The 25,399-nt window shown below is 44.2% G+C and overlaps 1 protein-coding gene and 1 long non-coding RNA gene across 4 annotated transcripts in view; one reads left to right on the forward strand and one right to left on the reverse strand.

Moving 5' to 3' along the window:
- The window catches only part of Ces1a (carboxylesterase 1A), a 26,660-nt gene extending 23,352 nt beyond the window's left edge, over positions 1–3,308 (forward strand). Inside the window, 3 exon segments of the mRNA NM_001190375.1 lie at positions 1,033–1,164; positions 2,567–2,639; positions 2,927–3,308. Coding sequence (NP_001177304.1) covers positions 1,033–1,164; positions 2,567–2,639; positions 2,927–3,104 — 383 coding nt within the window. The 3' untranslated portion in view covers positions 3,105–3,308.
- Positions 1–11,826, reverse strand: part of LOC134483613 (uncharacterized) — a 22,752-nt gene extending 10,926 nt beyond the window's left edge. For 2 of the 3 annotated variants that reach the window (XR_015643545.1, XR_015643546.1), the window contains exons 1-2: positions 11,765–11,826; positions 6,906–7,006 (exon numbers count right to left, since the gene is read on the reverse strand). This is a non-coding gene — a long non-coding RNA (uncharacterized LOC134483613). Of the gene's footprint in view, positions 1–6,905; positions 7,007–9,633; positions 9,862–11,764 lie in introns of those variants that run through there. The other variant, XR_015643544.1, reaches the window with a different exon arrangement.
- Between the last annotated feature and the right edge of the window lie 13,573 nt (positions 11,827–25,399).

Genomic DNA, 25,399 nt, shown 5'->3' on the forward strand with positions numbered 1-25,399 from the left:
CAAACTAGATGCACTGACTAAAGGAAATGTTCTCTTCTCTAGGCTGGGGCTTGTGGTTCCTGCTTTAGTCTTTTCCCTCTCATAGGTTACTCTTTTGACAGGAAATTGTTCATCAGCTTACAATGGCTACTTAATAAGTGGATCACAGGGCCGCAGATGGATACTTGTTCAAAACACCAATTCTGACTAAACCATAGGACAGTGGTAGTGGCTAAGAAGGCAATTTACTAAAGCCAACTCCATGTCCTCATGCTGAGGTGTCATAATTGTCATATCATATTATTGATGAATATTTAATAACATAAAAATGATTACAGTGCGTTCCAAGATGTCTTGGATAATACTCTTATCTCAGTTTATATAGAAAAGGATATATGCTAAAACATCAAGAGACTGTCTTGGTGGTGGGATCATGGGGAATATTTTTCCTTTTTCTATGTTTTTCAAGATTCTTACAGTATGCAAGCAGGGGGGAGAAATGTCAACATTTTCACCACTCTGATGCAAGGCTGTAGCCTTCTATTCAGAGGCACTCTCTGCTGGCATCTATGCTGCCCTCTGACCACTGGTACTGCGGTCTCCCTGGGATGCAAGGCTTAGAACATAAGCAAAGTATTAGTTGATGCCATGATCCAATGGGAGGGAGCAATGACGCACGGGAGACAGGAAGACAAAGGACAGGAGAAGAGAGGCAAACTCACCCTCCCTTCATGCCTGATGGTTTTAACACTCATTCAAGCAAGACTCCAATAAGTACCTCAAGTTTCATGGTCTCACGAAGCCTAAAAGGCAGACTGCTTATGCTCTTCCTAGACTTACAGTTAATGCTCAGGCAGGGAGCTTGGGTAATCAGTAAAACAAAACAACAGCAACAACAACAAAACTTGTTTAAATCCCAGATCCACCAACAGCAGCTCCAAGCACCAAGCAAGTCCCTAGGTCTCTCTGTCCCCCCCCCAGCTGTGAATGTTCAGGGCCTCCCCACCCCATGTGTATCTGCTAATGTACATACTTGAATCCATGTCTTTTCAGATGCCAGAGCCACCACCTACGTGTACGAGTTTAAATATCACCCAAGCTTCGTGTCGGACATGAGACCCAAGACGGTGATCGCAGACCATGGAGATGAAGTTTACTCCGTTTGGGGGACACCATTTTTAAAAGGTAGTGGCTTACTGTTTGCTTGAACTTCAAGTTAAGAGCCTTGGGGTCTGGTCCTTGTTTAGTGGCCGTAAGTAAATATCTCTCCTCCTAATCCTAGTTTCCTAACAGTACCATGTTAGTTATTTTATACATTTCTGTGTCAAAATATCTGCCCAAGGCAACTTAAGAAGAAAGGGTTGGTATGCATTCACAGTTTCCCAGGGCCACCATCTTCTACAGTGAGGGAATCATGGTGGCAGGGCCATTAGGTTGTCTGGTAACACTGCACTAGCAGTTAGGAATCAGAGAGCGACTAGGAAGTGGTTCTAGGGTATAAGACTCAAGACTCACCCACAGTCACCTGCTCCCTACACGTCTCTAGCCTCCTAAAAGTTCCACAGCCTTCCAAACAGGACCACTGGTTAGATACCTAGTATCTCATACTGGGGACAAGCATACTGGGGACATTTCACATCCAAACTACAACAAAGACAGAGTTCTATTAAGCAATCTCTGTTGCTTTCCCTCCTCTAACAGGCATAAAGGAAGCTGTACCCTAACCAGAGTAGTGATTCTGACTCATGATGTCACTAAGACAAGCGACAGGTTACCTACAGGGCTCTGCCTCATGCAAGAATACCACTGTTTGAATTTCTAATTCCAGCAGCATACAGAATGTGAGAGAAGACACAATTAGCTTTGGTGTTAAGCTTGAGTGGGGTCTAATATTCCCATATCTCTGTCTATATATCAAAATTTTATATAATATATAATTATATTTTAATATATTATATGTCTATATAATATATTAAGTATAATCATATATTGTGCATTTGTTATGTATCAAATATGTTACACATTTAACACATATTAAATATATATTTAATATATAATAACATAATTTTTAAAAGGCTTCTCACAAATATCTTCAGCATCATGACTCTCCACATGTGTAGGTAACCTGTGACCCATATCATGGTTATTTATATTTTTTATATATATTATTATATTATATATAATATGTTTATTTATATATATTACCGGTATCTCTGAGTGCCTCCCACTTAGGTGAACCCTTAGAGCACTAAGAGTTCTGGTATATTTCAGAATCTATGAAAATGAAAGAATGAGAGAAGATCCAAAATCAGCATTCATGAGGCAGAGAAAACTCTGGGGTTTGGCATTGTGGCATTAGCTAAAGAGGAAGGAGCAGATGACCGTGAGAAACAAAGACATGGGCAAACTATGTGCCCATTTGTGAGTTCTAGACAGTTCAAGCTTAAAGGGAACACTCAGCCTAACTCTTTTACAAATGCCGATTCCCACTCAGCAGGTAGATGGTATGTGGTAAAGACTGCCTTGTCTGATGCTACCACCCATGAACCACACCATGAACAGTAGACTCTTGTCTTCTTCCCCACAGAGGGCGCCTCCGAGGAGGAGATCAATCTCAGCACCATGATGATGAAGTTTTGGGGCAATTTTGCTCGGAATGGGTGAGCCTGGTGAAAAAGACAGAGCAGGTTTGGTGGGCAATGTGGGGTGCTGGGGACACTCCTGATAGGAAGGGACAGTTTCTAAAGTCTAAGTGACCAAAGCAATGGCTGTAGTGTTCTAACAATGAAAACTCTCTAAAACTGGGCAGGCTGCCCTGCAGAAAGTGTGTGTTTCAGGGGCTGTGCAGCCTCTTGGCAATGTATACGGCAAGGAATTCCTAAAACCCTCAAAGAAACCTGAGGACCACAGAGCAGCCTTAAAAAGCTCTATCTGATTCCATTCTCAGGAACCCAAATGGGGAGGGACTGCCACACTGGCCAGAGTATGATGAGAAAGAGAGTTACCTTCAGATTGGGACCACCATCCAGCAAGCTCAGAAGCTCAAATACAAAGAAGTAGCTTTCTGGACTGGCCTCCGGGGTATGGAGGTGGAGGAAGCAACCGAGGAAGACACTCAGAAATGAAGTCGAAGGCAGCACAACCCTGGAAGCCATTAGCAACCTGGTCAATGCTGTTCCCCAGAAGGTGTCTGTAGCCCAGAGAGCTTTCTTATCACACAGGCTGAAGAACTGTGTTGGAAGTGGGCAGAAGCCAGTGAAGAGAAATGTTTGTAACTGTGGTTTCAGTTTGTAAAATAAATAAAATAAAAATCTTCGAGGGGAACCAAATCGATGTCTGTGTTTTGAACTACAGATTAGCCCTTCCTGCCCAGAGAGAGGTAACCCTGTGGGAATTGCTTGGCCTGTATATGTGCTAAATCCCAGCATGCTCAGAGGTACTAATGGGGACTTTGGATGTATCTGAGCCATGCTCAACACTGGAACATGGGAAGCTGGGGTCATTACAGCATAACAATGTACATGTTAAGTGTTCTGGGAAGCTCTGTTTCCTCTAGTCTTGACCCCCGCAGCAATCTCTATTCTTGTGTTCCTAAAAATAAATATAATAATAATAATAATAATAATAATAATAATAATAATAATAATAATTCAGGCAGGACACAAGTGTAGATCAAGGAGTCAAGAGTTTAACCACAGCAAGCAAAGAAACAAGAGAAATCAGCTGTGCTGAGTAGCAATGGCCCAATCCCAGCAAACATGGGCCTTATATTTCTCTTCTACTCACTTCCTCTCCCTCTTGCCTCCTTCGGGGTGGACGCTTCCACGAAGGAGGCGTTCTCTTCTTAGAATTAGATTTTACCAGGATTCAAAGAGTTATGTGTAATTATAAAAAATGGAAGAACATGGATGGGGACTTAGACTTCACTAGAGTAAGGGTAACAGTGTTCAGGCCATGGTGCCCTAGGGAGGAGGTCCCTGATTCAGCTTAAGACAACTACCACATACTGTTCTTCATATTCTAGTTTTGGGATACCCTGAGACGGTCTGTTCTGAAGGAGTTAAACTCCACTGTTGCTCTTATAACATGTTTCAGGGTCTTGAGAAGACCCACTTATGGTTCTTTATGGATTATTTTGAGGACACTGCCAGAGCTAACCTCCTGTATAAGAAGAGGAAGATAAACTTGTGCACCAGTTTGCTGATCTTTCCATAGCTCCTCAATCCCTTCCTGAACATTGCCCTTGAGGCTATTTCCTGTACAACTGTTCTGAACCCTTCTGTATCTCAAAGCAAGCATGGACCACTGCACTAAATTCCTAAAGTATAATTCCAAAATGAAATCAGAGGAGAGACTTCAGGATTCCCTGGGACATATAGTCTCCATGGAGCCTCCCTCTATCCGAACAGCAAGGAAAGCAGTGTTATCATCCAAACTGTAACTTCCTGCACTGAAGAGCTGAAGATGCAGGCTCGGTGATTAACCAGACGTCAAAAGGAGGGCAGACACTTTGGAGGGCAGGTGGAACATTTTACATGTAAACCTAAATGTAAAGGTAAACTGTGGGGCTGATCCTGCTAGGCGAAGGGTTGTACTACAACCTCTTTTACAAGTTCCTGGTCATGCAGATAATGGAACTTGAAACTAGACACAGAAAGGAACTTGAAAATAGGTTGGTTGTTTTTGTTTTGTTTTGTTTGTTTTTGGTTGTTTTGTTTTTGTTTTTGTTTTTGTCTTTGTTTTTGTTTTGTTTTGTTTGAGCCGGAAGGGGTTGATATGCATCCCAGAACAACCAGACATCCCAAAAATCATAGAATTTCAAGATTCAGCTATCTCAAAGCTCTTCAAACACAGGCTTTCAGGGTATTGGAAGCTTCATTGTTAGTCATGAGTTCACTGCCCATATGTGATTAACTCAACCTTTAGTCCTACTTCCCTATCCCCCCAGGAGGCTAGGCCATGAGGCCCTAAATCCTACCCTCTAATCTCCTCTCTGTCTGTGAGTCAACTCATTAGCATACAAAACATAGTGTCTTGGGGTTTCTGTTGCTGTAGTGAAAGGCCATCACTAAAAAGCAAATTAGAGAGAAAGGGGTTTATTTGGCTTATACGCCTACAGTCCATCACTGAAGGGAGTCAGGACAGGATCTCACACAGGGCAGGAGCTTGGAGGCAGGGGCTGATGCAGAGGCCATGGAGGGGTGCTGCTTACGGGCTCGTTCACCATGGCTTGCTCAGACAGCTTTCTTAGAGAACTCAGGACCACCAGCCCATGGCACCACCTACAATAGGCTGGGTCCTCCCCCCCTCATAATTAAGAAAATGCCCTACAGACAAATCTTACAGAGATATTTTCTCAATTGAGGTTACTCTAGCTTGTACTGAGTTGACATAAAACTAGCCAGCATACATGGGTCTAGCTTTATGCCAGAAAATGGGAATAAAGGGTGGAACCACTATGTCTTAGAACCACAGACCCCAGGTTGAGTTGACACCCTCAGAAATTCTTCTCCATAGACCTTTATTGGGTGGAAGTTCATGAAAGAAACTAGAGAAAACCTGCCTCCAGGGTGTAGGCATGAACCCCATGAGGATCCTTCCCTCTTAAAGAAGTCCTTTAACCTCCCCATAGGGAACAGCACAGCAATTTTTTTCCCCTCTCAGTGTGAAATAGGAAGCTGTCCTAGGTCAAGGTCATTAGAGATATTTTAATGTTAGGGAAGGGTATGACCTCTGAGAGGATTCTGTCTCCAAGGACCCACTAAGGTTGAAACTGGACCAGACAGCTAAAACCCGATACCATCACTGAGTCAGCAGATACTGTGAAAAGCAAAAGCATAGGACAGCCTGAAGTTGGAGGTGGAAGAGTGTATTAAGGAAACCCTTCGGATCAGAAACCAGCCCTCACGCAAGTACGCTAGAACATGCAGAACGTTGGACAACACTAGAAAATATAAATCAAGGTATAAATCAACATGCGTTTCAGATACCCAAGGGATGGTGTATCTGAATAGGGATGGAGTACACACAGCCCACATGCACATGTACAGTCACAACACACACACACACACACACACACACACACACACACACAGAGATAGAGATAGAGATAGAGATAGAGAGATAGAGAGATAGAGAGAGAGAGAAAGAGAGAGAGAGAGAGAGAGAGAGAGAGAGAGAGAGAGAGAGAGAGAGAGAGAAAGTAAGGTGAGCAGAAGTCATGGAGGGTCTGCAAACCAGGGCCTGCAGAGTAACAATCCCACAGTCTGTATGAGGTAAGTGGGACATCCGACGCAACATGATTCAGTAGCTGAGTGTTCGTTCTGTAGAGTCTGATCCTAGGCAGCTTAGTTTAGGCATACTTAAATACTGTACAATTTTGGGAGAACATTTCCTGTTGTAACACAAACCTGTGGGCACAAAGAGGAATAATTACGTAGACACTCTTCTCAAAGAACATGTCACTTCTTTCATGAAGATGGATTGTCGAGATAGACTACATGTGATATCTCAAGGGCCTAGGGGAGGATCTAGTGTGGTCTCAGCCATACAGATAGCTCAGACCTCACCTAGGCTATTAACCACCGCTGGTACTATTTGTGAGAACCTGGGGAAGCAAGATGTGCCTAGCCCTACAGAATGCACAGAGGTCATCTGGACTATTAGACACTTCTAGTCCTGCTTGGAGGAACTTGGAGGAGCTTGGAGGAGCCCTTAGCCATATGGATAGCTCAAAGGTCACCTAGACTGTTAGCCACCTCTGATCTTGGCTTTTGGGGAGCTTGGGGGAAAGCCAGCTATGACATGGTCTTATAGATAGGTCAAGGATTTCCTAGGCTCTTAGCCAGCTCCATTCCCAGCCTTCTCAGTGGAAATGGGGTCTACATTTTTTCCTTTGAAGAAACAACCCTGCGTGTTTAACATACCTGGTTTCCCCAGCATTGTTTGTGAGAGCAAGGACTTTCGTACTCCCACAAGGAAGGCACGTCTGTTTCCACTCATACAGTTTGATCCTGATTCCACACGCCTACAAATGATGCAAAGCATTTAATGCAATGTTGAGAACTCAGAAAAGCAAGAAAACACCATTAACAAGAGACAAATTAAACACCAAAGCAAATGCTGAGTGACCCTTACCACTATGAGAACAACCACCTGGGGTGGGAGGAGTCAAAGGAGCATACGGAAAGCTTCCATGGACAAACAATATTGAAAGCAACCCAGGAAAAGGGCCGTACATGCAGAGTACCAAAGAAGAGATTATGGAAATTTTCTCTTTTTATTTATTTTTTTTAAATCATACATCAGTAACATATTTGCATCATTTCCACTGTATTCCCTCCCTCCCCTATCTCCTCCCACACCCCCTCCTACTCAAATTCATGATTTTTTTGTCACTTCTTTATTTACTAATTGTTACATTATATGTGTGCTGACTCGCTTCATGTTAGCAGGCTTGAGTCATTTGAAAGGAGAGAACCTCAACAGAGAAAGTGACTCCATAGCATCACGCTGTAGACAGACCTGTAACACATTGATTGACAGAGGAGGGCCCAGCCCATCGTGAGTGGTATCATCCATCCCTAGACCGGGTTCTATAAGAAAGTCTATGGCTTGAATAAGCCATAAGGAACAAGTCAGTAAGCAGCATTCCTCCATGGCCGCCTCCTGCTTCAGCTCCTGCCTCCTGGTTCCTGCCCTGTCTGAGCTCCTGTCCTGACTTCCTTTGATGATGAGCTGTGTTGTGGAATCGTAGGCAAAATAAACTCTTTCCTCCACAACTTGCTTTTGGTCAGGGAATTTCATCACAGCAATAGTAACTAAGTACAGTAACGGCAATGGTAAGGGTAACTAAGACACCATGTATGTATATATTAATATTTCTATTTATAGCTTAAAACCTACTACTCTCTTTTAGTGTCATTCTTATATACCTGTGTTTGGGGACTATCATTAGATATTAAGTAACATATCAGGGGCCTTCTCCCTGATTCTCTTTCTCTCAGAAGCCATTGATCACCTATATCTCTTTATCAAGGAGTGGGGCCCTAGAAGATCCACCTTGGTATGCCAACTGGTGTTATCACTATGCAGGCCCCATTTAAGTGACCATATTGTTGAGATTTCATGAATTCAGCTTCCCTCTCATGTCTAAAACTCATTGCCTAGCAGAAACTGCCCTGGTCCTCTCACTCCTGTAGTCTCTGACTTCTCTTCTGTGATGTCCCCTGATGTGACAACAGTTAGTTGTGTTGGACACCCCACAATCATTTTTATCTGAATTTTGAATATTAATAGGTCTGTGTAGAAAAAGAAGTTTCTTTGAGAAAGGGTGAGTGCTATACTTATCTGTAGATATAAGGATACATATTTAAAATACAGTTAGAAATTATATTAGTTGGAGAAAATGGTAATAGTAGGGTGCTTCTCTAGGGTCCACGCCCTCTCCAGCCATTGCCAGTTGGCTACATTTGCAGACTCAGACATGAGTTCTTGCCTAGTGATTGGGCCATAAATCCAATTAGACAGCTGTTGGTTGCTTCCCAAGACATAGTGTGTTTGGAGGGAAAATCTCACTGGACCAACTATTGTTGTGGTTCACCAACTTTTAGCTGTGTAGGAATATTGATTAGTTTTCTCCCTTGGCAGCTTTCACAGATCCTTCAGTACTCTGAGAGTTAGGGGGATACTAGGCAAGAGGTTTTGGGGTCAGATCTAGTTCAATACTCCAGAAGTCTTCAACTTCTGGGAGGCAATGAAGGCAATGACGGTAGCTTAGGTTGTTTCAGGAATCTCTTGGAAAATCCTCCTGAGGCTTCCACCTACAAGGGAGACTTCCCATGCTCAGCCACCAGGACTGTTTAGATAGTCTATGGCTTTGAGGAAGAGCATAGTCACCCTGTGTGATGGGATTCCACTTAATATGTATTAAATATTACATATAATATTACATATGTATAATGTATAATGTACATATTAATATGTATAAATATTACATAAAATATTAAAGTAAGGTTATAAAATAATGTTTCCCTATGGCCTTTTTGAGTTCTTACTGATATTTATCTCTCCTTCCTTTGAGTCACCTCCTCTCCTCTTGATTTTCTCCCCTTTCCCCTTCTGAGAACCTTTATTTCATTATCCCCTCTACAGAACTCCTTACCTCTCTACCATGGCTCTTGCTGCCTCTTCTGACTTCTGCAGTTATTCCAACTTATTCCAGGTTATACACTCACAACTAAAGGCTTGGAGATAGGACTTACAAATGAGAGAGAAGATGTGACCTTTGCCTTTTTAAGTTTAGATTATTACCCTCAGTATCTTCCTGTACCATTGACTGGCCTGCAAATTTCATTATCCGTACCGTTGGAAAACATTTCACTGTAGATCTATACTACATTCCATTCATCAGCTGAAGGGTATTTAGGTTGTCTCCATTTCCTGGAAAGAGCCAGCACCGGACACGGCTTAGCATGCATCTGTGGAGTAGAATGCTCAGTCCTCCAGACACATGCCAAGAGTTGGTATAGCTATGTCATTAGGTAAATCTACTTTTAGATTTTTGAGAATTCTCCACTGATTTCCACAGGGGCTGCTCCAGTATGCACCCACCCACCAACAGAGGACAAGGGTTTCCCTTCCCCACCCTCTCACCAGCATGTGCTGTCAGCTTCTCCTTTGATCTTAGCCATTCCAACTCGGGTAAGACAACGTAACCAGTTTTCGTAGACACTTCCCTCACTGCTAAGGATGCTGAGTGCTTTTTTAAAAATATATTTCTCGGCCGTTTCTAATTCTTTTGAGAACTCCCTCCTCTGATCCACAGCCCTTTTTAAAAACTGGTCATTTGAAACTTTCTTTGTTATTTTGACTTCTTTGTGTGTCCTAGACATGAGTCATCTACGGGATCTGCAGTTGGCAAGAATTCACACTTCCTCTGTGCACTTCCTTCTCAAGAGATTCTTCTTTGCCATACAAAAAGCGTTTTAGCTGTACAAGAGTCCCTGGGTCAATTGTTGGTATTAGTTTCTGAATGAAGGGAATCATCTTTCCTTCCTGACCTATTTCCTGGAGTTTACTTATGGAAGGTTTTATTGGAAACTATTGTGAGTAAAAGCCCCAAGAATCCTCACCTTACACTGAGCCTTCTACGATGCTAATAAACTGACTATAACTTCAGTGATGTGGAGGGTTGGAATGTTACAGGTCTATAGCCAAATTATTTGGGGCCAAGCTTTAGACTTCCCCGATTCATTTGTTAGCCTCTATTTGTGGCTTAAGGTCTTTGGTAGTCATTGGGTAAATCCATTAGTATAGAACAACAGAAACCTAGTTTCTACCAGCTAAGAAGCTAAGGTTCTATGTGGTCAGGTCATATCTGAGACCTATCGCTGAGATTGTCCCTTTATTTTGTAACTGACTTCCACCAATGTATTTTTAAACTGCCTTAGCACATGAACTCAGAGAAACCATGGTAACTTGTACAACACCCACACTACTTCAAGCCAGAGGAAATCCCAGCACAGAGGAGAGGTGGGCAAAAAGTCCTACCCCTAACTTAGAAGCTAATTGCAATGAGTAGCCAGTTTACTGGGAGAAGTAAACTTAATTTTCTACAATGGAGCATCACTGCATATGTCAATTACACCCCAGGGCAGACTTCATGGGATGGTTGGCCAGCACAAAATGAGAGCTATGGTGTGTGTGTGTGTGTGTGTGTGTGTGTGTGTGTGTGTGTGTGTGTGTGTGTGTCTAGGTGTATGTGTGTGTCTGTGTGTGTGTCTGTGTGTATGTGTATGTGTGTGTATGTGTATGTGTGTGTATGTGTGTGTCTGTGTGTGTATGTGTGTGTGTCTATGTGTGTATGTGTGTGTGTCTATGTGTGTATGTGTGTGTATGTGTGTGTATGTGTGTGTGTCTGTGTGTGTGTATGTGTGTGTGCATGTGTGTGTATGTGTGTGTATGTGTGTGTATGTGTGTGTGTATGTGTGTGTGTCTGTGTGTGTCTGTGTGTGTATGTGTGTGTATGTGTCTGTATGTGTGTATGTGTGTGTGTGTGTCTGTGTGTGTCTGTGTGTGTATGTGTGTATATGTGTGTGCATGTGTGTGTATGTGTGTGTGTACATGTGTGTGTCTGTGTGTGTGTCTGTGTGTCTGTGTGTGTATGTGTCTGTATGTGTGTATGTGTGTGTATGTGTGTGTGCATGTGTGTGCATGTGTGTGTGTATGTGTGTGTATGTGTGTGTGTGTGTTCATTTTTTGTTGTGGTGATGCTGTTATGGGGCATTGTTATCATTGTTGGGGTTTTTTGTTTTTATTTTGAGCTTTTTGTTTGTTTTATTTTGTTTTCTTGGTCTTTTGTTTTATTTGATTTGGTTTGGTATTTTTCAGAAAGAGGGAAAACAGGTGAGTGGAGGTAAGGAGGTTGAAACCATATGGGAGGACTCAGGAAGGACAGAAAAGCCTGGTGGCTCAGGCTTGAAACAACAGTTCCAGGGGAGGCTGAGGCAGCAGGGGAAGGCAAGCCTGGGCAACTTCTCTCAAAACAAAGAAACAGGCAAAGTGCTGGGGTCTAACTCAGTGGTAGAATGTTTACCTGACATACATGAAAACCAAGACTCAATACCCAGGAGGGGCTGGGCCTTCAACTTGGAATCCTAACTCCACAACGCTTTGCTTTGCTTTGTTTTTGAGGACAGCAGAAAAACAAGAGAGAGAACTAATTGTCAGGCCCATGCAAGCAGAAATATTAAAGAAAATATAATACAAAGCAAAATTTTTATACCTGCCACGGTTGTCCCGGTTAGTTTCTGTCACTGTGCTGAAGCTCTGCAATCAAAGGTGACTGGGGGTGGAGGGCCAGGGGGAGGTTATTTCAGTTTACAACTCTCAAGTCACATTGCATCACCCAGGAAAGTCAGACAGGAACTCAAGGCCGGAAATGGAGTCATATCCAGGGAGCAACTCTGCTTGCTGACTGGCTTACTCACCATGGCTCTGTCACTCTGCTTTCTTGTAGAACTCAGGACCGCCTCCCAAGAAGTAAGCACCCACCTTAGGCTTGGCCCTTCCATGTCAATCTTTATTGGAGAATCTTTCTCCACAGGCTTGCCTGCAGGCCATTCTGGTGGGGAAATTCTCTCGACTGAGGCTCCCCGCTTCTCGAACACCTCCAGCTGGTGTCTGGCTGCCAGAAAGAAAAACTAACCAGGTTGGACAGAAACAAACAGCAACAAGAAGAATTTTTTTTAAAGTAAATGCAACTTTTTCCTTTAATTGAGTTCATTGATTATCTAAAGGGGAAAACAAAAACAGTACCAGTGAACTGTGGTGGGTTTAAGGACTATGTCACATCAAAACAAATGACAAAAGGACCTAGGAAGTTGAGTCAGCAGTTAAGAACATTGGCTGCTCTTCCAAAGGACCAAGTTTGATTCCTTGTATGCACATGGCAGTTCACAACTGTCAAGGGGAGCCCACTTCTTCTTCTGTCCTCCATGGGCACCAGGCATGCATGTGGATGTTGAATGTCCGTCTTGCTGTGTATTGTAATGCTAAGTGTGGGCTCCCATGACCTGGAGTTATCACACAGCTCCAAGTGACTTTGCCCCCCAAGTTATTTCTGATTGTAAATAAAGATGCTGGCAGCCAATAGCTAGGCAGAAGAGACATAGGTGGGGTTTAGGATTCCTGGGCTTGGGGTCTGAGGAGAACCATGAGGGAGAAGAAGGAGAAAGAGGAAAGAGAAGCTGCCATGGGCTAGGTGAGTCGTAAAAATGTGGCCCTGAGGGCTGTCCAATTGGAATTAAGAACAGCTCAAATGAAATATAGAAAGTAATAACTTGGGATTAAAGATAGTAAAGTAGAGTGTAATAGCAGAGAGGGTAGATATCTGCCCAGTTCTTGTCTTATTTAAGACTTATTTTAAGCATAAAGGTTGTGTGTGTCTTTTATCTGGGAACTGAAAGATCAAGGCAGGATAGAAACCCTGGATTGGGATTAAAAATGTCTACAACGTAGGGAAAACACAATAGCAATGGGAGCTAAGGGAATAAATTATTATTATGAGGCCTTTATGCTTGGTGTAGTTGGTACTAAATCTGCATTCAATGAGTGTCAGTGTGCTGAGTGCAATGCTGAAACCAAGCCTAGTTCAGAACTCAAAGATGGAGAAAGGTTTATCATGTCCAGTAAGTAAGGAGAGGTTGGAGTCATTTCCAAAGCAGTGACCTCCCAGAACAAAAGGAAAACTGAGCATTTTAGTCAGGGACCCCATACTTAGTTATACAGGAATCACTTTAGAGGTAAGTGCTTCCAGGGCATGCTCAGATAAGAAGTACATTGCTCTCCTGGGCATATACCCAAAAGATGCTCCAACATAGAACAAAGACACGTGCTCCACTATGTTCATCGCAGCCTTATTTATAATAGCCAGAGGCTGGAAAGAGCCCAGATGCCCTTCAACAGAGGAATGGATATGGAAAGTGTAGTACATCTACACAATGGAATATTACTCAGCTATCAAAAACAATGACTTCATGAAATTCATAGGCAAATGGATGGAACTGGAAAATATCATCCTGAGTGAGGTAACCCAATCACAGAAAAACACACATGGTATGCACTCATTGATAAGTGGATATTAACCCAAAAGCTCGAATTACTCAAGATGCAATCCACAGACCAAAGGAAGCTCAAGAAGGATGACCAAAATGTGGATGCTCCATTCCTTCTTAAAAGGGGAAAAAATATCCATAGGAGAGGATATGGAAGCAAAGTTTAGAGCAGCAACTGAAGAAACGGCCATTCAGAGCCTGCCCCACATATGGTTCATATATATACAGCCACCAAAACTAGATAAGATTGATGAAGCTAAAAAATGCATGCTGAAAAGGACTGGATATAGATCTCTCCTGAGAGACACATCCAGAGCATGTCCAATACACAGGTCAATGCTAGCAGCAAAACACTGAACTGAGAACAGGACCCCCGTGGGGGGAATTAGAGGAAGGATTGAAAGAGTTGAAGGAACTTGCAACCCCATATGTACAACAATGCCAACTAACCAGAGCTTCCAGGGACTAAACCACTATCAAAAGACTATACATGGACTGACCCAGGGCTCCAGCTGCATATGTAGCAGAGAATAACCTTGTTGGGACACCAGGGGAAGGGGAAATCCTTGGTCCTGCCAAGGTTGAACCCCCAGTGCAGGGGAATATGGGGGGAAGGCAGTAAGGAGGATGGATGGGGGGGGGAATACCCGTATGAGGGAGGGGGAGGGAATGGGGGCTTATGGATAGGAAACTGGGAAAGGGAATAACATTTGAAATGTAAGTAAAGAAATATATCTAATAAAAAAAGAATAGAAAAAAAGAAGTACACGGTTGAACACACTCAGTTGAAAAGCATATTAATGTACATGCTCAACTAAGAAGCACACTGTTGTGTATGTTCAATTCAGAGGCACATTGCTAGTCATGCTCAATTAAGAAACACACTATTGCACATGCTCCATTAAGAGGCACATTACTGAGCATGCTCCATTAAGAAGCACATTGTTGAGCAGGCTCGGTTTAAGGGAGATTCAAGAAGGAAAAATGGTGAGTGAATTTCAAAGTATGCTTTCTTCAAAGTCCTGGATGGATATTTGAAAGAGTATCATGGTGGACAAAAAGGCATTGGTGTTTCCTCATAAAGGCAGCAGACATGAGTACCCCTTGGTATACACAAGTCATCTAAAAACCTCCCTAAAAAAAGAAAAAAGTCTTCTTCCCATAGATGCAAACAATATTGTATTATTTGAAAGTAAAACACACCAGGGTGTTGTATACCCATAATCAGCACTAAATCCTCCTTAAAGAGGTATAAAGAAAAGCTCAATAGTGGAGATAAAATGAATCAAAAACTCTCAATCCAAAAGCAAATAGCCAAACAAGAAAAGCAGAACATCGACTAGCAGAAAAAGATTCAGAGAGATCCTAATCCACTCATAGCAGTAATTTTGTGGAATTAAAGTGCTTGAGCATATCCATTAAGATATTTGTAAGACTGGATTTAAAAAGCAAGACCCAACTCCACCTTACAGAATACGGAATGTGGCTCTGCTTTGTGACCTCTGGTGGCTGCTGGCTTTTAAGCCTGGCCAGTCATTGTCTGCTCTAGCTCCTTATCTGGGGAAGCTGATTAGAAAGCCTGGGCACTTCCTGTCCTGGTGCCAGGGTAAGATCTAAGCCTCACAAGCTCACACCGGACTCAGCCCCAACCACAAAAGTCCTAAGCCTTTCCTTCCAGACCTTGCTAGAGCTGACTGACAGGCCTGCCTTGCACCTCAACTGAGTATGTTAAAAAAACAAAACCTCTACAGTGTAGACATAAACACACACATTTATATATTTATATTTATATTTAAAATAGGAGGAAAGGCATACTATACAACCCAGGTACTCAAAAGACAATTGGGTGATTATATTAATATTCCATGAATCAGTGTTACAAAAGTGGGGGTGGGTATGTAGAACATCAGCGTGTCGATCCGCCAGGAAGATACTACAACCCCAATGTATCAACAACAGCCAATAGAATCTCAGAGGCGGCGCTTAATGTTTGGGGACTTGGTTCCCCCAAGAGTAAGTCCTGAGTGCAGTCATATTGGAGTGAATGGAGAGATATTACAGAAGACCTGGGAAAGGAGCGGGAAAGAGACTGTGTTCAAGTCAGCTCATGCAACTGTGGGAAGGGGCTTCTTAGTGGAAACCGAGTCAGTCCCACTGGGGACCAAGCGGGAAACAAACTCAGTATTTGGAAGGGGGACGTTCATACAACAACCTCTAGTCCTTGCCCACGGGTAGCTTCTTTGCAGCTCTGTGCCTGATCCCATGAGGCATTACAGATGTTCACCCCAAGGACTTGGGGAGGCAAGCATCCTGGTGAGTAGGAACCATGAACATGGGGTTGAGCAGAAAATTAAAAACGTCCATTGTCACACACTAAAGCTAGAGGGCCAATGAGCCACCACTAGATTATAAGACAAAGAAAGAAAGGCACTGATCCAAAGTCATTGCGGGGCGGGGGGGGGGGGGATACTCGTATGGGGGAGGGGGAGGGGAGGGCGGCTTATGAACAGGAAACCGGGAACGGGAATAACCTTTGAAATGTAAGTAAAGAAATATATCTAATACTTTAAAAAAAAAAAAAGGCAGTGAAGTCGCGCAGAGTCCCCTCTCCCTCACCACATTCTTTAACCACTTGGCTTAGCCAGCCTCAGCCCCACCCCAAGACACAGGGACACGACATTCTTCCTCCTGGTCCCACTCTACTGCCTGTAACTACTGACAGTAACCTCACAGCATTAAACAACGGTGGAGGCTTTCTACAAGCTCAAATCTGTGACTACAGAGGCCTCACAACCACAGAGCCAACCTTGGAACTGGAGCTTGGATGTGAATCTAGGCGTTTCCATGAGAGCCAAGCAATCTTGCCTCTAGATACTCTTACCGCTGCCCTGTTCTGACAGCTAGTGCCCAGGAGCGCGTTCAACTGACAGCGCTTTGCTGTCCTCTGGTGGTCAATTGGCAGATAGCAGCATTAGCTTCCTGGGAATGGCCAGGGACTACATGAGGCCAGCGTTCCCTTCTCGCCAGGGTTCCCTTCCCGCTAGCATTCCCTTCCCTGTTTGTGGGATTATGCCAGAGCTGACATAAATACGGAGAGCTTCAAGATGCGTTCTTACCTTGTTCTGCTTCACCAGTTCTAATCCTGCACGGACCAGAAAAATGAGAATCTCAGTGAACATCAAAGATGCCCGGCCTCAAGACAGGGCAAATCCACTTCTGGGAACCTCGGAAGTGTTCTAGAAACTCTAAAGATGAGATTTTGTTTTTAAGCAAAGGGGCTCGGCTTTGTCTGGGTTGATCCCGAGTAAGAAAAAATTAACTGTTTTTCTTCTCTGTGTTCATACTTACAGCTAACCCCGACAGCATCCATAAGATCAGGCGCGATCTTATCTGTGTCCCTCCTTCCCCCTCCCCATTTGTGCCGCATACGAGAGACCCAGAAAATAGCCTTCACTTGGCTTTACATGCAGAGACAGCAGAACACCGCCGGCAGGCTAAGCTGTGGGGGGATATACTGTTCTGGGAGGACCTGGGACACAGCCCAGACTGTTAGGACCAGTGCTCCACCCGCTAGTTTAAACATCGCTTTCCATCACATTCTATTGTCGATACTGAGAACTCTGAACAAGGACAAAGAACTGGAGAGGCCTCGGGAGCCTGAGAACTGTGACTGGAGTCCGGAGATGAAATGAAACGAGAGAGATACATTTTCAGTCACCTTAAAGGCAACAGGAAAGACTAAAAGAATTTAAATGAGTATGCAGTGGGTGCGCAATCCTTCCTCCGTACTAGCAAGTCATCTACTGCTCTCTCAGGTTGAGGATCTCAAAGATGTGTCTATCTGTTCTTTGTATTCCCTAGTCTGTGCCTATACATCGTACATGGGATTCTCACCAGTGAGTGAGTTAATAGATGATTCCTCCCTGGACACACTAGTATGAAACCAATCTCTCTTTTGGGTCTAGATACGAAAAATAGCTTATTTTCTATTCTTAAATAAACCCTGAGAAGAACCCAGAAAAGAAATTTTCTAGACTCCTTTAGACTTCCTTCACCCCCTGCTTAGCTCTGGAGTGTGTTTGGCGCCACCTAGTGACTACATAATGTTTTAAACATCGCCCTTTGTCGCCAAAGGTACTTTGGGAAGCCTAAGAAGAAAGGAGGGAGGTAGAGAGAGCAGAAATTCTTTGCTTAGCCAACACAGCAGTTCAACAGGTCAGAGGGGTCTCTGTAAGTGCCTCCCAGGGATGTCTACTCTTACCCTGTGTGCTGGCTGGTTTTGTGTGTCAATTTGACACAAGCTGGAGTTATCACAGAGAAAGGAGGCTCACTTGAGGAAATGCCTCCAGGAGACCCAGCTGTAAGGCATTTTCTCAATTAGTGATCAAGGAGGGAGGGCCCAGCCCACTGTGGGTGGTGCCATCCCTGGGCTGGTAGTCTTGGGTTCTATAAGAAAGCAGGCTGAGAAGCCATGGTGAGCAAGTCAGTAAGCTACACCCCAGATGCCCTCTGCATCAGCTCCTGCCTCCAAGTTCCTACCCTGTGTGAGTCCCCGTCCTGACTTCCTTTGGTGATGAACAGCAGTGTGGAAGTGTAAGTTGAATAAACCCTTTCCTCCCCATCTTGCTTCTTGGTCATGATGATTGTGCAGGGATAGAAACCCTGACTAAGACACCCTGTAAGATTTGACTCCTCTCACCAGAGCCCAGGAGTAATTTATTTTAAAAGGTGGGGTGAAGCTAAAAGTTCTTTTCGGTGGCCCTTCAGGCTCCCGTGCTTTATAAATGGTCTCTCATTACCCACAAATGCAAATCAGAGCCCGGGTACCAAAAACTGAGATTAAGGGACTATTGAGTGATCAGCTCTCGATGGGACATTATTTCACCCAGCCTGGGGCCCGGGGGGACGTGGTAGAGGAGAAAAGAGCACTCTGCACAGAACTTGCTTGCTGGGGGAGGATGATCTGGGAAGAAGTAGGTCATCAACAGGTGTGGAAGCGGAACAAGAGGAGACCACGAGGGAGGAGATGGGACTGCAACTCGTTCTATACAGATAACCTGTTAAAAATGTAAATCTGATCTCTGCGAGCCTTCCCATATCAATTAACTCAAGCAAGCTAATTCCTCCCAGGCGTGCCTAGAGGTTACACAAGCCTTCCCAGGTGCAGCTGAAGTCTTGTCTCCTAAGCCTTGCAGATCCTGACATGTTGACACCAGCTATCACTCCGATCCACTGTCTGAGTGATACAGAGATTGGGGCCATCCCTCCTTTGCAATGGATATTATAGTAACATTTCTATTAGATGCTGTCATTTGCTATCCTAATATTCATGAATGAACACTACATACAAGTATGTGCATGTGTGTGTGTGTGTGTGTGTGTGTGTGAGAGAGAGAGAGAGAGAGAGAGAGAGAGAGAGAGAAAGAGAGGTCTTCTCATTTTCTGATTTTGAACCTAGACAGAATTGCCAGCTGAATAATGGCCCACAGAACATGTAATTGGGGCAGATTAAAGAGAGCTAGGATAACCATTGACCCTGTGAGGCTAGAGACGCCGGTCTAAGCTAATTTAACTATGTGAATTGATGTAAATTATTTCCTTTCTAATACATTGTAGAGAGCTAAAATGCACATATTGCAAGGTTTATTAAAGCATGCATGTAAATGCATATGCAAACAATACAAGATTACAAAGTCTATAGTGTACAACTTATATATATATTTATGCAAATAAATAGCCTTATTTGCATATGCATACACAATGTATCAATAATTGAAGAGGCTGTTGGAACTAGATGAAAACTCATGTTCATGCTGTGGCTGGAACCGGGAAACAGAGTTCATCAGGCAAAGAATGGGACCATGCCTCCAGCGTTCAAATCCCAGCGACAACTTCTGATAATCTATCTTCTCCATTCGGAGTTTGGAAAAGTAATACTGACCACTCCGATCTCCTCCCCCATCCCCCCTCTCTCCCCTCTCCCTGTCCGGAAGCTCTGGGGCAGACTCAATGAGTTAATTTGTAGAGCAGAGCAATAACCAGTACACATTAAGTCATCTGCTTGCCCTCATCAGAGCTGTCCTCCTGGGAGCCTGCAGTTTGTATGACTGGGACCTGAGCTCCTCTCAACTGAGGCTTGAAATGAAGTCAGGCATCCCTGTGTCCCAAGCCTCTACCAGTTCTAAAACTTAAAGCTTTATCATTGTGGTTGTGAAGTTGTGGTTCTCTTGTTGGGTCCCCAGTATGCCTTGACCTGACTCGCCAGCTCACTTGATATGTCAAAGCTGCACACCCCTGAGTGGGCGTGGCTGCAGTGTCTTCCCCTGGGGACAGGAGTTTGAACTCTTGAGTGGCTATAGAGATGGGCTGAATTCAGTGACAATCATAAGGAAAGGCAGGTGTGATACAATATAAATTTTGGGGGGGGGGTCCTAGAAACAAACTCGGGGTGGGCGGAAAGCAGGTGAGTTGTTACGGGGCTAATCAAGGCCAGCGTTTTGGTTGCTTTTCTATTGCTGTGATAAAATATCACGACCAAAAGCAGCTTGGAGTGGAAAGCTTTTACATCATACAGCTTGTAGTCCATCACCCAGGGAGGTGAGGGCAAGGATCATGCCACTCGGCCAGGAGCTGCAGGGATACAGAGGACGTTTCTCATCTGGCAGTTAGCTGCCCTCTGCTGAAGACTCCATATGTCTGTACCCCTGATATGTCCAGGTCATGACACCACTGGGACCTTTCCTGGGAACAGAGGAGGACATACCGGGTTTCCCCCCTTTGCTTACCCTGATGTCCTGCTGCCCCGGTTCATCCCACCCTCTCTCATACCTGAATCTGATGAAGCTGGTAGCTAACAATAGCATCCTAGATCACAGCTGGATGCTTAAATAGTTTCTGGGTACAGATGTCTTTCTCCTCCACTTTTGGTCCCAGTGGATATCAGCACTGGCATAAGGGAATGTCTTCCTTGCCAGCAAGTCAAACAGGAGCTGGTAGTGGAGAACGTGTAAGATAGCAATGTTCTAGAAGGAGGCAAGACCCAGGTATACCTAGAAGGTTAACCTCGTGCCTAAGCAGCCATATTCCTGTGGATACAAGAAGACTATAATTTGGTTACCCCCCAAAAAGACGTCATTCGAAGGTGAACTAAAGGAACATGAGAAGAGGCACTATGCTAGCCACGTGAAACTCAACAACACGGCTGGTACGCCTCTAAAATGAGCTTCAAAGTCAGAACAAGACGGAGACCCAAAGCATCACAAGGTTTTCTTCTCTGGAATGATGGGACAAGGGTGTAGATCCAGGGACTGGCTTGGGTATGAAATATCCCCCCCCCCCAGAAAGCTGGCTTGTTGAAGACTTGGTCCCCAGAGAGCGGGGCTATCAAAATGTGATTAGAGCATTAACTTCATCAACAGACTATTCCAAGCTCACAGTTGAATGGTCTAGGAGGTAGAGCCCAGTTCAAAGGAGGGGATCACTGGAGGCATACATCTGGATGCATCCTGTTCTCACATTCCTTCTATCTCCCCATGCTTTATAGCTGCCATGAGAGGAGCAGATCCCTTCCCATCATGCCTTCCCGGCATAGCAGTACATCAGCATTTCCATTGGCCTAAAAACAATGGTCATTGACTGAGACTACACAGCAAATAGACCTTTCCTCTTCCGAGTTGCTTTCCTTGGGTATTCTGTCATAGTGCTGGGACCCTGACTACCACAGAATTGATACCAGATACAGGGCTGTTGCCATGACTACAATTGACATTCCAACTACAGTACAGATGTCTTTGGAGATGTGGAAGGAATTTTTTAAAAAATCGGACAATCTAGCTGGACAAAATTTGAAAAGCTGTAAGCAGACCATAGTGGCTGTGGCTGCTGGACCAGAACCCTTACAAGAACACGGACAGCGAAGACTGTGGGGATTGAGATAGAAATGGGTTTCTATCGAGAATTGAACTAGAATCCGCTCATGCTACATTTTTTATAATGGCCTTGTCTATGTCTGTTCTGCGCCCAACAAGTTTGTGGAAGCCTGAATGTAAAGTGATGATGTAGTCGATTTTAAGACAACACAACTGCTATGTGTATTACTGGGTGCTTTTAACCCGATTTTCAGGTTGGGTGCAGAAGAAGAAGCAGAACAGAGAGATTTGAAAAGCTTACAGTGTGTCCAGAGATGAGACTTCTTTACAGTGGGGTCAAGAGAAGTATGGTTCCTAAAGATCTCAGACGCCATACAGAAATACCAAAGTTAAGTGTCCTAGTCCCTTTCTGCACTCCCAGTGTCTCACAAATTGTAGTCCATCGTGAGCTACATAACAGAGCTTCTCGAAGATTCACAAGAAGAAAAAGAAAAAGTAAGGAAGGGGAGACTGGGGAAGGGGAAGAGAAAGATGTTCTAGGGAGAATCTCAAGGAATGGATGGATGCTATCCCCATTGGGGGCCCAAGTGTTTAAAGGTGAAAATTCATTTGAAAGATTCTGTTTCTGTAGAGGCAACACACAGCTGTAACCTCACCATTTGGGATGCAGGGGTATGAAGTATGTGAGTCTGTGAGTTCAAAGTTAGCTCAAGTTGAGACTATCTCAAAAAAAAAAAAAGAAAAAGAAAAAGGAAAGAAATAAAAGAAAGAGAGGAGGAGAGGAAGAGAAAGCCAAAGGTCAGCCTGGGTTGCAGAGTGAGACCCTATCCCAGAATGAGACAGACAGAGAGAGAGAGAGAGAGAGAGAGAGAGAGAGAGAGAGAGAGAGAGAGAGAGAGAGAGAGAGAGAGAGAGATTTGGGGTGCCATATTTACACAAAGCCACTTAGAAAAGTTTCCCACATGCAGCCATCCAGACTCTCTGAGGACATCTCAGTGATGTCTAGGGAACACTGCTGCTTGAACTATTAGCACTCCTTAACCCTGTCCATATGAGACCAGTCTTGCAGGCTTGCATTATCTAGGGGTCATGGCATCCTGGAAGATTCCACTAAACTTTCAACAAAAGGACTAGGAGCCACCCATTGTGTACCAGGCTCAGGATGCCTTCAGGCTTCTTCTGGCAGTGCTAGAAGCAACAGAAAACCATAGGCATCCAGCAGAGTCAGCCCAGGACAGAGACTAAGTAAGCACCATCTGATGAAGTCACAAGACTGGGATGACTGGAGTCTCTGAAACCCACATCCTGTCCTTTGGGGATGGAAATGTTTGACCTGACCCACTATTTAATGCTGGAACTATGTAACTGCTACCTTCTCCTTCTCCTTCTCCTTCTCCTTCTCCTTCTCCTTCTCCTTCTCCTTCTCCTTCTCCTTCTCCTTCCCCTTCCCCTTCCCCTTCCCCTTCCCCTTCCCCTTCCCTTCCCCTTCTCCTTCCCCTTCCCCTTCCCCTTCCCCTTCCCCTTCTTGTTATCCTTCTCCTTCTCCTCCTCTCCCTCTCCCTGTTCCTCTCCCTCTCCCTCTCCCTCTCCCTGGCCCTCTCCCTCTTCCTCCTCCTCCTTTTAACTTCTTATTGATTCTTTGTGGGTTTCACATCATGCACCTCAGTCCTTCCAGTCCTGCCCATCTCCTATCCTCTCATATTTGCCCTTCACCCTAGCAACCTCTCCCCCAAATAAAACACACAAAAATAAACAAAGCACAGAAAACATCTCATCATGTAAGCTGTGACAACAATGTGACCCACAGAACATCCTTCTGTCCACACATCTTCACTTGCACATGTTCATTGCAATGTGTCATTTACTCTGGTTTGAGATCTCTGGCTTTTGTGACACTATCCATATTGGCTCTTCTTTGGAACACCTCCCAGCTCTCCTGTTATAGCCCTGTATCTTTGGGACAGCAGGACGGACCTTTTCAGATGTCCCAAACATTTCCAGATGTTATAGATTTGGGGGTGGACTGATTCAGAGCCCTAGATCTAGGTCTGAGTGGTAGTTGAGCTCGTCAGCCCACCGGTTCTCCCTCATCCACAACACCAGGGCAAGTTCTGGTCCAGCACTGCTCCAACTAGGCTATGCTATGCCTCCATCAGGAGGAGGCAGGGTCAGCTCTCCTGCTCTCTCTCATGTCCTCAGGGCCAGGCTCACCCACATCCACAAATCCAGAGCTGCTTGGACAGTCTGCAGTGTGTGTGTGTGTGTGTGTGTGTGTGTGTGTGTGTGTGTGTGTGTGTGTGTAACACTTCAGGAGTCAGTTCCCTCCTCCTACCACATGGGTACTGGGGATGGAACCCAGTTTTCAGGCTTGGTGTCAAGCACCCCTAACCTCCTGAGCCATCTCAGCAGCCTGGACTTGAGCTGAGTAATGCTGGAAGAGCTGAGAGGATGAGAAATGTTACAGGATAGAGTAATATATTTTGAATTACATTATGATCACAAACCTTTAGCAGCCGGGGGCAGAGTGTTGTGGTATAAAACGCCCCTCAAAGGCTCATGTGTTGAAGACTTGTTCCCCAGATATTGCAGCTATTGAGGGGATACCTGGATCCTAAGGGAGCCAAACTTGAAATCTTTTCTGTTTTCCTACTCTTAAACTAGACTCAGCTCCAGGGCCCGGTACTCATTCCCTGTTGGTTATTACAGATGACACTGTGGAGGCAATGACTAAACAGAGCTGCGTTTGACACCAAATCCTCTTGGCTACTAGAGAGTTGCAATAAGAGCAAATGTGTTGCCTGCTATAAGAGACTGAGGAATATCCTTTAACTCATTGGCATAGGAAAATACTTTCTGAACAAAATACCAACAACGCAGGTACTAAGATCAATTAATAAATAGGACCTCAAGGGCTGGAGAGATGGCTCAGCAGTTAAGAGCACTGACTGCTCTTCCAGAGGTTCTGAGTTCAATTCCCAGCAACCACATGGTGGCTCACAACAATAAATGGGACCTCATGGAACTGAAAAGCTTCTGCTGACAAATACACCATCATTCCAACAAAGTGGCCGCCTACACAGTGGGAAATGATTTTTACCAGCTACACATCTGCTGGAGAGTTAATATCCAAAATATATAAAGGACTAAAACAAAAACTATGTATCATAAAACATATATTCCAGTTTTAAATCAAAGTACAGATCTAAACAGAGAATTTGCAAAAGAGGAAGATCAAATGGCTGTGAAACAATGTTCAACATCCTTGGTCATCAAGGAAATGCAAATCAAAACTACTTTGAGATTTCATCAATAACGTAGGTGACCCCTTGGGAGGGTGTGGAATAAGAGGAACACTTATCCATTGCTGCTGGGAGTGCAAACTTGTACAGCCACTGTGAAAATCAGTGTGGCAGTTTTTCAGGAAAATGGGAATCCATCTACCTCAAGATCTAGCTATACCACTCTTGGACATGTGTCCAAAGGTCATTGTATCCCACCATAGAGACAGTTGCTCAACCATGTCCATTGCTGCTCTACTCATAGTAGCCAGAAACTAGAAACAACCTAGATGTCCATCAACAGAAGAATGGATAAAGAAAATGGACATTTACACATGGACTATATTACTCAGTCATAAAAAATGAAATCAAGAAATTCACAAGTAAGTGGATAAAAGTAGGAAAGAGGCATCCTTAGTGAATTGACCCATAACCAGAGTCAGGGAGACGGAGTCCCAACTGGCCATCTCTTGCCACCAAATGAGATTGAATCTAATTGAGATGGAACCCCAAAACAACCCAGGCTGTGGCTCTCCACAAACCAATGGCAAGGACCCCTCCTGAGGACAATGACAACAGTTCATTGAACATGGAAACATTGAACTGATGCCCAGACAGAGCCTTTAGTCCTATCTGCCACCATCCTTGGTACAGGAAA

The sequence above is a fragment of the Rattus norvegicus genome, chromosome 19, assembly GCF_021556685.1.
Source record: "Rattus norvegicus strain SHRSP/BbbUtx chromosome 19, alternate assembly SHRSP_T2T, whole genome shotgun sequence".
In the NCBI taxonomy this organism is placed as follows: domain Eukaryota; kingdom Metazoa; phylum Chordata; class Mammalia; order Rodentia; family Muridae; genus Rattus; species Rattus norvegicus.